Source organism: Sorex fumeus, unplaced genomic scaffold (genome assembly GCF_029834395.1).
Source record: "Sorex fumeus unplaced genomic scaffold, SorFum_2.1 ptg000061l, whole genome shotgun sequence".
Lineage (NCBI taxonomy): Eukaryota > Metazoa > Chordata > Mammalia > Eulipotyphla > Soricidae > Sorex > Sorex fumeus.
Window position 1 is genome coordinate 31,663,862 of NW_026606118.1, and position 14,574 is coordinate 31,678,435.

Here is a 14,574-nt window from a genome sequence, read left to right on the forward strand (position 1 = left end):
TAATTCAGCACCACATATTCCCATTCCCAAGTCTCTCCAGGGGTTACTTCTGAACCCAGAATAGCCCCCTAAGCACTACTGAGTATGGCCCATTATACCTCTGTTCCCCCACCCCCAACACACACACACACACACACACACACACACACACACACACTCCTCCCTCAAAAAAAAATTAGGCAATAGCAAAGTATTCAAATCTGGATTTCTGGAGATATCTATCTGGAACACTAATATGTGGAAGTGGTATTTAGATCATAATCCAGATGAGATCATCTAGCCAAGACCAGAGAGAAGGGAATAAAGTCCAAGACCAAGCTCTAAATTCTGCCAATTTTAGGGAATCAAACCAATGGAGTATCAGAAGGGATTGCAAAAGAACCAACTGGAAGCAAGTCAAGTGAATAAGGTATCACTGAATCCAAAAGAAGTGTTCCATAAAGACAGTTAAACAAGGCAGAGTGTGGCTGGGAGGCCACATTCAAAGAGAAGGCAACACAGCATGTCAGGCACATTCTCAGGGAGTATGAGGTAGAAGCTGACTGAGGAGGACTGACGAGGGAACTGAAGTTTGCAAAGGCATAGGCTTCAGTAACTAGGCTCACTTCTGGTTTGCTTGGAATGGGGAGCAAACAGAAGAGTCAGACCCTGCATTCTCACTACAAATCACTGCTCCACTCCCATATATTTCCCTCTCCCCGAGAGCTCTGCATTCCTGCTCTCATGTATCTGCACATCACTTTAGTAAGTCTTGGTTCACACCAGAACCTGGGATCCACTGAAATTTCTTCTTCTTCTTTTTTTTTTAAATTGAATCACAGTGAGATTCACAGTTACAAGGTTGTTCATGATTGGGTTTCCAGTTATCTAATGTTCCAACTCCCATCTCTTCACCAGAGTATAGTTCCCATCACCAATATCCCCAGTTTTCTTCCCGCTCCACCCGCTTCCGCCTGCCTCTGTGGCAGGATCTCTCTCTCTCTTTCTCTCTCGTCTTGTCCATTATGTGTTTTGCTGCAAGTCCAATGAGGTTTCACCAACAAGTTCTCCTTTCCCTTCCTCCCCAATTAGACTCCATGAACTAGCCCCATCCCATATCTTCTCCACCCCTCTGTCCCTGTCCAGGTTAACCTTAGCTGACTGATTTCTAGTTTAACACTGCATTTGATGAGTCAAAAGGGACTGAAGAAAACACAACTGTGCCAACAAGTCTGATTTTAGATACATGAACAAAAATCTCAAACAGGTCTTCAGGCCCATCCTGAATCTTACTTTTTCCTGGTGAGGTGGTCTTTAGCTCTCCATCATTCACTTAACACTCTCCTTGATACTTCTTCCCACTTTTTCAAGCCTGTCTCATAGTGAATTTTAAAAAATGGACTAAACAGAGATCACCTGTCATCTTTCACGTTGTCTTTTAAAGTATTTGTATCTATCCCCACACCTATCTTGTGGCAAAGAACATTATAACATTATCTTCCATTTGTGTCCCACAACAGTTAAGAATCAATTGGTACCTATTTCCTCCTTCCATGGCATTCTAAATTATTTTTCAGACTTCTCAAATTCCTTCCAGGCATCAACTTATGTCCGCGTCCCTACTTTTCAGTTCTGGAGTGCACTCCATTGCATCAACATCCTCACCTTCCATTGCTTCTATAACTTACTCCACTCAGCCTTTCTCACTCTCTTGCTGCCAAGGCTCCTCATGACTTGAGTCACCAAACCTTACAGTTCTTACTCCAGTTTCTGGTCAAATGTCCTATCTTCAGGGATGCTAGCTTATGTTCACAAACATACCAATAATCCCTTCCTGTTTACTCTCATTAGCACTTTAGTATTAAAATGATACTTCTAATGTGATCATCTCCTTGAAAGCAGTTATTCACCTGCACACATCACCAGGCATACTACCATAGGTACCAGATTTTTGACCTGGTGTTGTTTTACAGGCAAAATATTTGAAAGGAGTAGGGAAGTTAAAGTCTTCTCTTTGAAAACAAATGTGTGCAACTAAAAACATATTTTTATATTGATACCAAGAATAAACCTATAGAAAATAGTGTAGGAGCAAACACAGAAGACACAGTATGTAGACATATAGGCAAGTTAGAAGAGAAATAGAAGGAAAAGGCATCTGGGGACACTTACATTTGTTCTATGCAACATTGCCCTCAGACTCCTTCCTTACAGACAATTAGACTATGATTAGGCCCTGAGAAGAATTTCCCCTCATTTGAGTTCGAGCAAAGGTCTGTGGTACTCAGATCCATTGTATGATCAAGCCAGCCAGCCAAAACAGGCTTTGCAATAGGTTATTATTTTTTTTCACAACTAAAACATTAAAGCCCCAGGGTGATTTTAAAATTAATAGTCTGCACATTTTTTCCAAGTACTGCAAATTATGAATGACATTTTCATTAGTGCCTCTTTCTCTTTCAGGAGCTATGTGAAAAACAACATTTGTTTTATGAATCATCACCAAGAGGATTTAGTGCCAAAACAGCTTCAAAACCGAAACCCTCAAGAGCAGATAGAATGTAAAAATCTGTGTGGTAGGGGGCAGCCAAGGCAGCTTTCTCCAGAGACCTAAAGGCTCAAAAGCTTGCAAATGTTAACATAGGATAAGAATTTAGTAAAGGGTGTCTTCAACACATACTTCCCATTCTGCAATGTCATGAAGTTTTAATGGGACACCCTGAAAGGCCAGATAACCTTTATACTCCAATCCCCAAGAGGAATCTCAAAGAGTAAATGAGGCATGAATTTCAAGTGATTCCTGTTCTGAGTATGGTATCAGGTTAAAAAAGAGTAAGTCTGGTATAATACATTCCATCTTTTTCACAAAGCCACCTCTGAAAAATTATGAACTAGTAATGTGAGCATCTTTTTGCCTTAAATATGTTTGTATAAAAGGCCAGTCACAGCCTTATTTTAATCAGGCACATGTTCTGAAGCCAAGGTTTGTTTTCAGATGCCTTTATATTTAAGTGCCTACTATGACTCTACTTGTACTGAATCTAAGTGTAAGTATTACCAGGACACAGTGGACACATGTGTCTGCAACTATCCTTTGCACACATGTTCTATCTAGGTTAGAAGTCCCTTGCTTGGATTTCAGTGGTAATTCTCAATCGCTGGTCAATGAGTATAAAAACTACAGCTTTTTTTAGATGAATTATGAACTATATAAAATATCCTGCATTTGTAAATCTCATGTTATTTTATAAAACAGCCCAATAATTCTGCAATAGTTGAAAACAATCATTTTTCTTCTTTTTCTAATAGAAAATACAAATAGAAGGAATTCTAAAATCCTGGCACCATATATATTTATTCCTAAGTAGCTGTTAGAAAAACATTAGAAAACAAGTAAGGCCGTTAGGTTATTTATCTAACTTTCAACATTAGGTTTGAGTTATAAAATCATGCTCACAGAATTCCTCCTTGTGAAGTGTTCATAACACAGTTCTTTACACTCCTCAGGAATATCACTACCTCAGGTTATGACAAACAGGCTATCCTAGATGTTAGTTTTCAGATGATCACAATGATAATTAACTATCAGGACCATTTCCTCACTGCTCTACTCCAGGATGAAAGAGTCAACCATATCCATATCAGGGACTCCCACCCAAACAATGGATTCTCTCTTCCTGTTATCTCTCTAGTTGAATTTTAAGGCCTGACAACAATCTTACCAATAGAACTTGGATATGCTAGAACATTTGCAACAATCTCAGACCACTTATGCAGCAATCTATTGAATTATTAATTTCACAACCCTCAAAGACACTCCTAAAGTTTAGTGTCAACAACTTGAAAAATATCATTAACTTGAAGTAAAGAAAATTCTAACAGGCCTTTTTATTTAACTGGAAATTTTCCTATTGGCCCGTAAGAGAGTATAAGGATCTACCCCCACTGACTTAGAACAATGAAGAAAAGTAACTGTGTTTTATCAGAGATTCAGGAGAATGAATGCAGTTTGGTTCTGAAATGTACAACCTAAATTATAATTACCCAGAGATGTACGAAGAAAAGAAATCTGACATCTTAATTCTATCATGGTACATTTTATTTCCGAATTAGAGGATGTAATTGTTTTTTGTTCGAGAAGGAAACGTGTGTTCTGAAGAGGATCAATTTAAGAAATTTATTATTATGTGAGCTTCAATGGGATTACACACAGATTTTTAAAAAATCAAGACAGGGAATCAACATGAATTCTTTCTTTGCCAAGCATCACAGATTTGTTACACACATTTCCCTTGAAATTCAAACAATGTATGTACTTTAGCTAGTTCTTTGTCATTCACTGTAAAAGAATAGGAAATTGTTCATAAACCTAGGTGTATTACTAGCCATTTCAATGTCAGTATCTTACTCATATTTTTCTTTCCTCATCTTGAGTTTGTAACTAAACAATTTTCTTCAAGCTAATTTTACCCAATATGCCCCAGAATGTCTTGATTTTCAAAAATAAAGGGGAATGCTTATAATTTGTATGTATATATTCACAGTTTTTATTTATAAAAAATTTACAGCACTTGTGAAAAGCCAGCAGAAGACATGAGACACACTCATTTCTTACCAGCTTTGTTAAAAGTTTAGTGACACTTTGCCAGTAGATGCTTCCGCGGCAGCCCCGAAACCAGACCTGGTCAGATTGTCTGTCCTCTTCTGAGAAAACATGGTGACGAGCTACCCATCTACTCAGTCTTCAAATCACTTGAATACTGAAAATATCACATCTAGACTTGCACCTTGGCCACGTATTTTCCCATTTGTTTGTCTGTTTGTTTTGTGGGGGTGTAGGGTGGTGAACATTGCAAAACAGGAAAACTAACTGGAAAAAAATCTCTAACTTTAAAAACAGTCTATCTGCCCAGAACGATAAGGTTTTATTCTCTGCATTTTATGAAGTTACCTATTCTACTTAACCTAAGGCAAATAAAACACAAATGTTAAAAAAAAAAAGTCAGGAAATCACAACTAAGTCTTTCACAAGAAAGAAAATATAAAAATTAGCCTTTGTTCCCAGCTTATGAGGGAGTGAGAGGCGGGGTAGGAAAGGCATCAAAAAAGAGAAAGAAAACACAAAATAGTACGTGTATCGTTCAGTGCATTGTTGAAACTAGGTCTTCGAAGGAAAATGTATAAGAATATGGAGGCTACGATGTTGTAATTTTCCACAAAAGTTTCAAAGCATTTTGGAAATTCGGGTTTTGATCATGCTGAAACATCTTCTAGGTTTCTACTGAGAAGCTAATCCAACTCTCCACTCAGCTTTCCTTCCAGGTGAAGTGTCACTGTTGCCTACACTAAACTCCTAAACACAAGTGGCAGAGCACACCACAGCTTTGTTCTGTTTTACCATTCCAGGGCTCGTGGGTGAGCCTGAGAGCCAGTTTCACAAATGCATATTTATTATGACTTTAAGAGTGGCAATCCAAGAGTCTGTCTAGTCACTCTTCAGCTCCATTAAATAAGACACAGCAAAGGGAAAGACATATCTTGTACAATGGCTTTCAAGTTCAAGTTGAACTATAAAATAATTACACTGTGGCACAGAGGCAGCATGTGGGCACTTCTAGTTAAAACAGCAAAATGCATCAATTTCTGACGAGACTCTTAGTTTTAGCCTTGAGCACCAATCTCAGATTATTAACGTTCCTACGGAGTTGAGTCTTTCCAGAATAACAAAGGTACAAATGAGGTACAACCCATCACGGCTTCTTTCTCACATCCATCTTGCAGGTAAGAGGTTTCTCTTTTAAAACTACAATTTTGTAACTTCCAAAAGATAGTCGACATTTCTATCATATTAAATTAGTAACATAAAACATTATCCTTAATCTATAAAGGTCTACTGCAGTTCTCTAAAACTTATGTACATGTTTTTATTTCTAATTTGCGAGAAAAAAATTCCTATTTGATATTTGGTAACAGAGCATTAAAAGATACTATACACATGTGGCATATATATATTTACAAAATACACTTCAAAAAAGAAGCCCACACAATTTAGCAAAAATCTAAGCTTGCATAGATTAAAAAAAAGAATTATGAATACAGTTTTTGTTAAAATAGAAAATGGGGACTACAAGTTATAGAATGGATATGAAGAGAGATCTTTTCCAAACTTTTATTTGTGCACATTCAATTGAAAAAGATAACTTTTACAGGTTCTTTGGTGCCCATATTTAGCATACAAAAATGTAAAAGACTATTCACAAAGAAAACACATTAGCTCAAACTGGAAAAAATAACAACAACAAAAACAACTGAAGGTAGTGCACACCGTGACAGCTCTGCTTATGGGGACATGAGTATTACTGCGAAAATAAATAGAATGTCCTTTTGTAAAAGCAGCAATGTCATGTCTTGTAAACTTCCTTTTTATATTACAGCAAGGTTTGAAATGAAATCCAGAGGGACTGGAGCTTACACTGTAGCCATGAATGAATAAAAGAGTCTGTTTCCTCAATTACTGTTGGTCCAGTTTTCCTTTTGAGTCCAATGTGCAGCAGGTTCTAAAAGGTGCTCACCAACGAAGTGAATTATAAAATTTCTTTCCTGCTTTCAAACACAAATGGGTAAATCTGTTCCACAGCGGTAGCAACAGCCTTTACATTGGGCCCTGCAACAAATACAGCAGAGGATGGGGTGAGAAGAGATCACCCAAGGAAAAGCTTATTTTAGAATGAAAAGTAGTTAAGCCAGTTAAGTATCACATATTTAAAAAATATACAGTCACAAAATTGAAAAATAACCCTAAGAAGGAAGACAATAATTTTTTTTCCTGGACAATTAAAGGAAGTCTCGAACCCCAAACGGTGTTGTTTAGCTTGGTTTAGATTACCAGTGTGAAAAGAGCTTATATAAAAAGCTACACACAAACTATCAGAAGACAAAAGGCCTGATAATAGGTTTTATTAAAAGAATGACAAATGAGAGAAGACAGCTATTAAATAATTATCTCTTTGGTCACCATGGCTGGCTTTTGGTTAAGCTCCCAGGAGTCTGAGTACCCAGCAGAGTGAAACAAAGCTGCTCCCAGAACAGCTTCCACTAAGCATCCTCACAGACCACCTGGTACTTATATGTTCCCCAGTAATCCATTATTCAGGTCCTTTCACCCCGGCAGCTTATTCAGTCAACAGACAAAAATGGAAAGCAATTCCCCCTCCTCCCAAAACAAGCACAAAAGAATGGGGAGACACTACAATTTCATCAACCCATATAAAGCTAGGAATGCTTTAAAAAAAAAAAGAAAGAAAATGCTAACTATTTTGATAATAAAATGGCTTCTTTAATGTACCTTTATATTTTCTGAAAGAGGCCAAAAAATATACATACACCCACCATGCACTCATTAAGGATAGTGACCTTTGAGATATACTGTCTTCTCTTTTCTTTACTCGCTCCACATTGTACCATGCTTTGCCCAAGGGAACCACTCAGTATGAACAGCTAACACTTCACAGGACAGTCCAGCAGTACATATATAATAATGCATACTTAATGCATACTAATCAGCCAAACCAATTATCTGTTAACTGATAAATATAAATTTTACATATGTGTGTGTGTGTGTGTGTACTGGTGTATTTTCTATTTAATAGAAACTTATCAATAGACTTTGGAAACGTTCAGAAGTCTGGGCTCCATAATGTAGAAGCAGACAGTGAAAAGAAGAAATAAGACTTGTTTCTATCACTTCGTTTTTAAGATTCAGGCATGACTCAGGCTTTAAACGTCTCTAAGGATATACCTCCCCTCAGCATAGGATGAGTCACGATTCAAACTTATTTGCTGAGGGTCTAAAGATATCAACAACTTTAATTTCCACGTAAGGATTAAAGAAATGAAATGAAAAATTTAAGGATGCTAAAGAACTTTTCTGAACTCAATGTTGCCTACTTTTGGGCTTTACATTTCTGTGTGATTTATTTATTTTTGTCAGGGAGGGGTTTAGATAATACCCAGCAGTGCTCAGGGTTTATTCCTGGCTCTGTACTTGAGTGAACCCTGTCAGTGCTTGTGGTATCCATATTGTGTGTCAGTTTTTTTTTTCAATTTTTATTAGTGAAACACAGTGAGGTACAGTTGTAGACTTACAAATTTTTGAGCTTGGGTTTCAGTTATACAATGATCAAACACCCATCCCTCCACCAGTGCCCATTCTCCACCACTACTGATTCCAGTATCTCTCCCACCCCTCATCCCCCCATCCCACCCTGCCTCTTTGGCAGGGCATTTCCTTTTGTTTTCTCTCTCTCCTTTTGGGTGCTGTGGTTTGCAACAGAGGCATAGAGTGGCAATCATATTTGGTCCACAGTCCATTCTCAGCATGGATCTCCCATCCTGGGAGGATCCTCCCAACACCCTTTATTTGATGCTCCCTTCTCTATCTGAGCTGCTTTCCCCCCTAGCATGTGCAGCTAGCCTCCAAGCCATGAAGTAAAATTTCTGGTACTTATCTTGGCTATTCTTGAGTGTTAGTCTCCTATTTTGTTACTTTATGTTCCCCAGATGAATGCAATCTTTCTATGTCTGTCCCTTTCTTTCTGACTTATTTCACTTAGAAAGATACTTTCTATGTGGTACCACCTGTATATAAATTTCATGACTTCATCTTTTCTAACAGCTACATAGTACTCCATTGTGTAATTTCCAGGTGTTTGACTTGGTTCTCCATGTCTGTGTGTGATTCATTTCTATTCTCAGTGCATCGTGGTCTGAAAAGAATGTTGATACTATTTCTATCTTCCTGATTCTATTGAGGTATGTTTTGTGTCTTAGCACATGGTCTATTTTGGAAAATATTCCATGGGCACTGGAGAAAAATGTGTACTCTTTCTTTTTGGGGTGTAAAGCCCTGTATAGGTCTATAAGCCCTCTCTCTTCTATTTCTTCTTTCAAAGCCAATGTTTCCTTGTTGAGTTTTGTTCTTGTTGATCTATCCAGAGGTGATAAGGTGATGTTGATGTCTCCAGCTACTATTGTGTTGCTAGCAATGTCCTCCTTAAAATCCGTTAGCAGCTGTTTTAAATATTTAGCTGTTCCCTCATTAGGTGTGTATACATTTAAGAGTGTGATTTCTTCCTGTTGTACACATCCCTTGATAAACAGAAAATAGTCTTCGCTGTCCCTTCTAATCTTTTTCAACTTGAAACTGATGTGAGCCACCCCAGCTTTTTTGAGGGAGCTGTTTCCTTGCAGGATTGTTTTCCACCCTTTAACTTTGAGTCTGTGTTTGCTCTGATTGTTGAGATGAGTTTCTTGTAGGCAGCAGAATGTTGGGTTCTGTCTCTGAATCCATTTTGCCACTCTGTGTCTCTTAATTGGTGAATTTAGACCGTTGACATTGAAAGAGATTATTGTTATGGGGTTTTGTGTCATCTTTCTGTAAGGGTGTGTTGTGCTTGTAGGGTTTGTCTTATCTTATAGGGCCCCTTTAGCCCTTGTTTTAGGTTTGGTTTTGAGTCTACGAAGTTCCTGAGCTGCTGTTTATCTAGAAAATAGTGTACCGTTCCTTTGAGTTTGGGTGAGAGTTTAGCCAGATAGAGTATTCTTGGTGAAGCATTCATTTCAGTGAGCTTTTTCATTATATCCCGTCATTGCCTTTAGGCTTGAAGGGTTTTCTCTGATAGGTTGCTGTGAATCTAAGGGGTGCTCCTTTGTATGTGATTTCCTTCTTTGACCTTGCTGCTTGCAATATTGTGTCTCTATCTGCGGCATCCATCATTCTAACTATGATATGTCTTGGAGTGTTTTTGTTAAGGTCTCTTTTAGCTGGCACCCTTTGGGCTCCTTGAATCTGAATGGCTGTATTGTCGAGCTCTAGGAATTTTTTCAGCAATGATTTGTTTAACAGTGGCTTTTTCATTGAGATTGTTTCCCTGAGCTTCTGGTACTCCTATGATTCTAATGTTGTTCCTCTTGGAATCATCTCCTAGGACTCTGATTCGCTCTCGAGCTATTTTGAGGTCTCTTGCCATTGTTTGTTGTTGCCTGTTGGCTTGGTGCAGGTGATCTTCAAGCTCACTGATTCTGTCTTCAGCTGTGGTCATTCTACTGTTGAGGGCACAGACTGAGTTTTTTATTTCATCTATGGAATCTTTCATTCATGACATTTTTGTGCATAGCTTTCCAATTTCTGCTTTCATTTCTCCCTGTATTTTCTTGATTGTGAGATCCACTGTTTCTTTCATGTCCTCTTTTGTGTGTCAGTTTTTAAACTGAGGTTGGCCACATGAAAGGCAAAGTGTCTTACCCCCTATACTATCTCTCTGGCCCCTATATAATTTATAACTACAGTGACTTTCTGCACTCTGAGGCTCTCCTCTGCTGTCTATCCTCAACTTTGGAAGCCACCCTCTCCAAATACTTAACAGACTCGAAAATTATAACAAAATCACATAAAACATAACACCAATGTGGGGGTCCCAGATATAATACAGCGGGTAGGATGCTTGCCTTGCACAAGGTCGACCCGGGTTTGATCTCTGTCACCCCATATGGTCTCCCCCAAGCTCACTAGGTGTAATTCCTGAGTGCAGAGCCATTATTCCTGAACAAAGCTGTGTGTGGCCCCAACTCAAAAACAAAATTAAGCCAATCTTGTTTAAGTACTTTGCTAAGAAATACCTCTGAAGTTAATAAAGTGCATTCTCAAGTATTTTAAATGCAAGATATCATAAATTTTTAAAAAATCAGAGAGTGAAACTATATACTAGAGTATTCATTATTTTGTTTTTGGGCCAAGATTTTCAAATAGTACAAAAAGCAGTAAAACTGATGTATGGTGTTAAATTAGATGGTTAAATTAGATGTGTTGTTGGGGATCAAACCTAGATCAGCTGTGTCAAGGCAGGTGCCCTACCCGCTCCTTAAAAAAAAAAAGTACTAGAATACTCTTAATTACAGCAAACTGGTTATCCAAATAGTATGTTCAAACACTGTCTACCACAACACAATGAGAATCTACCGTTTATAATAAACAGCAGTACAAATAAACTACATGAAAACAATGAGTGAACACAGGGAAGGGAGCTCAGTGCTAGAGTGCAGGCTGGGCTTAAGAGAGGCTCCTTGTTCAATCGCCAGTACCACATAGCCCCCCGAGGACTGCTGGGTATGACTCTAGGTAACTATTGAGCACCACTGGTCTAGGCACCTCACAAAAGGCAGGCCAAGTATCACCTGAAGTGGCCTCCAGGCCTCCTAAGAATATACAAGATTTTCAAATAGTATAAAAGGAAGCAGTAAAACTAATGCATAGTGTTAAATTAGATAGAGTGATCTCCGTAAAAAGTGGAAGTAACTAAACAAGACAAATCAATATTATTTCTATTTTTGTATGAACTTCCCTTATCTACCCATAACTGGAAAGCCTGGTTTTTAATACCGTAAAATACCTGTTACTGTGATACTTCCTGTTGAAAAAATCTGTAATGTTGCTCTTAGAGATTTTATTCGATAGCACACAGCAGGGTGAAGTTCAGGTTCATAACTATAAAAAAAAAGCCGCAATTAACAAAAATACATGTAACCTGATAAGTCATTTCAAATTTCAAGTTATTCTTCAAAAACCTACCTGGCATGAGGTCTATTGTTTTTTGTGAATTCCGGCAAACGGATTTCAAATGGCATGTTACACACTGCCAAAACATTTACAACTTTAAAATCTGTAAAGATTACCTTTAGGAAAGAAATAAAGCTCAGTAAGTTACTTTAGAAAAAAAAAATCCTATTCATCAGGGCAATCATTAATAATTAATTTCAATCTTAAGACATGGATTTAAAAAGTTAAAATTATCAGAAATGACTTACTATCATAATTAAGAGGGAAAAGCTAAAACAATGTCATCTAAAAGTAAAACCTTAGATACTGAAGAGAGAGTATAGGGATTATGGTGCTTGTCTTATATGAGGCAGCACTAATTTGATCTTGCACATCACTGGTGCAACCCTGAAGGCCCATGAGCACTGTCAGGGTGGCCCAGGTAATCTCTTGTACTGAAGGGCTCCAGAGGTACCGCACTGATGCACTGAACCACTGGGTCAATTGGCCAAGAACTGCTGGGAGTGGGCCTTGGGACTCTTCTTCCCTACACACACACACAAACCCTGAAATCTGAGAAATTGTCTGATTACAACAGTATATTTGGAGTCTTTCAGTTCTTGCCTTTTTTTTAAGACTTTGCGTGGATGTTGAAATTATAGGGACTGGAGAGAGACTAGTGAGGAAGAAAATTAAAGCAGAGTATTCCTCACTTGTCCTCAAGTAAAAAATTATGAAATTTATCACTTAAAAGAAGTAAACAGTGGGGCTGGAGTGATAGCACAGTGGGTAAGGCGTCTGCCTTGCACGCAGCCAACATGGCTGACACAAGTTCGATTCCCAGCATCCCATATGGTCCCCCAAGCACCGCCAGGAGCAATTCCTGAGTGCATGAGCCAGGAGTAACCCCTGAGCATCGACGGGTGTGACCCAAAAAGAAAAAAAAAAAGAAGTGAACAGGTAGCTCCAAGGAAGCTTTTTCTTAGGTGCAATGAAGTAAAATAACATTTTTGTGAATTTAATCAGAGGTTTTTTTTGGGCGGTAGGGGTGGGGTGGGGTGACGCAGTAAGGGTCTATCATTCCTAGGAAGCAAAACTTTTTAACTAATTGGTGTTTCTCTCAACATATCTCATTTTGGGGCTCGAGAGAGTACAGATGATAGAGTGCTTGCGTGCATGTGACTGATCTAGGATCGAGTCCCAGTACCACATTTGGCCTCTTGAGCACTTCCAGGAGTGATCTCTGAGTGCAGAGCCAGGAATAAGCCCTTAGCACTGCCGAGTGTGGTCCCAAATCCCAAAACATACTAATAATCCTACCCCCACATTACCCTAAAAAACAAAACACAGAAACAAAAAAAAACCCTAAAACCTCAAAATATGACCAAAGCCCTTTCTATTGTTATGCCAAGAAGCGTCCACACTAAAAACAATGTTTTTTATAATATTGTTTGATTAGACAATACTATTGTTTAAAATTGATAAATTCCACTACTTCTGCCAGTGGTTTTATCTCATTCGCTTCCAAAACTTTAATGAGATCACTACTCTGGATGATCTTTCAACTTAGAATTGCACAAAGCTCGTAGAGTCAGTTGCACAACTGTAGAAGTGGCTCTAACAGCAAGTTCGGGTCCCCTTACTGCCAGCCACTCCCTGACCTTGCCATCCTCTTCCAGTAGTGACACTTTGCCCTCTTGAGTCCTGCTCTTCAGTGCTTCCTGCACTCACACCTCATCCTCAGACATCATCAGACAGACAAGACACTCGACTTCCCAACCACATTCCATAAAGCCTGGGCCCGCCTCTCTTGGGACCACAACTCGTCTTTATCTTTCATTTATTCATTATTTCTCAAGTGCCTACAGAGTATACAATGTGTATTAAATTTATGTCTCTGCATAATCAGATGGGATCCCGTTAGCCTGGTAGGGAAGATGACTCACAGGGGTGAGAGCCTCCTGGTCACCACTCTACTGTGCGCAGTCAACAGAGCCCTGCGGGTTTCTGCCCTCATGAGCCCAACATGCCCCCTTGAGATGATCAAAAGAACTTGTTTTTCTTTTTTTTAAATGATAAGGGAAAGAACATAAAGAACTGAAACGGCTGTTAACATGTGAGGAAACAAGCCTCCCTATGGGAAATGATGTGCTCTATAGGAAAGGTTTTACTACTGTACTTTGGAGCTGAAGAACAATACCCAAAAACAAAGAAATAAACCCTCTAAAATAAAGGCCGTTCCAAAAAAAAAGTTGTTATGATGATTTTTATAGACTTTTAATAAGACAGTTTAACTTTACAAAATAAATCTTTATATACTGGCAGTCTAGGTAATTTTTGAAAATGTTACCTGGAAACCTAGCTTTTGCAGACTGCGGGCTAAACGTCTGGCACCAAATTTAGCTTCTTCTTCACTACAGTTTTAAGGAAAGAAAAAAAAAGATCAGTTTCACAGGAAATAAATTTTAAACTAAGGAAATTTGCAAAAGTCTACATATAATTTAAGTCTGGGAAAATACCATTATAAGAGGAATTTTTTAAAATTAAAAATAAAAATCTCATATAACATTTACCTTGTTGCTCCAGTGCAAATAATTTTTCCTGAGGACCAAATTGTAGCTGTAATTCTAGGTTTTCTAAGCTTCATTAATACTTTCTGCAAAATATAAACGAAAACCCTGATTACATAAACACTCCACATATGGTTTTGTTCTATGTGGCCAGTTTAATGCTTAAATACTTTTCAAAGATCACCCAAGACTAAAATAACTATCCTCCAAATCACCCATTTAAAAATAATGTTCTATATAAAACACAAAGAAACTATTCCAAAAAGACATATATAAAATCACTGTCTGGAGGAAATTGTACTCTAAGTATATGAACTTTTCAACTCTCATTCCACTTGGGTCACATAGCTAAAATTTGCAATATTCATGGATCTTCAAACAAGCCAAACTTCATGCTTTTGAAAGCTCTGTAATACCTGTTACATTTATTTA

General features: G+C 38.2%; 2 protein-coding genes across 2 annotated transcripts in view; one reads left to right on the forward strand and one right to left on the reverse strand.

Annotated features, from left to right (window-relative positions):
- SLC2A12 (solute carrier family 2 member 12) overlaps positions 1-4,079 on the forward strand; it is a 66,238-nt gene extending 62,159 nt beyond the window's left edge. The window contains exon 5 of the mRNA XM_056125922.1: positions 2,443-4,079. Coding sequence (XP_055981897.1) covers positions 2,443-2,593 — 151 coding nt within the window. The 3' untranslated portion in view covers positions 2,594-4,079. The remainder of the gene's footprint in view (positions 1-2,442) is intronic.
- Positions 4,057-14,574, reverse strand: part of TBPL1 (TATA-box binding protein like 1) — a 35,714-nt gene continuing 25,196 nt past the window's right edge. Inside the window, exons 3-7 of the mRNA XM_056125923.1 lie at positions 14,146-14,228; positions 13,923-13,986; positions 11,606-11,709; positions 11,427-11,521; positions 4,057-6,643 (exon numbers count right to left, since the gene is read on the reverse strand). Of these exons, the coding sequence (XP_055981898.1) occupies positions 6,564-6,643; positions 11,427-11,521; positions 11,606-11,709; positions 13,923-13,986; positions 14,146-14,228 (426 nt within the window). The 3' untranslated portion in view covers positions 4,057-6,563. The remainder of the gene's footprint in view (positions 6,644-11,426; positions 11,522-11,605; positions 11,710-13,922; positions 13,987-14,145; positions 14,229-14,574) is intronic.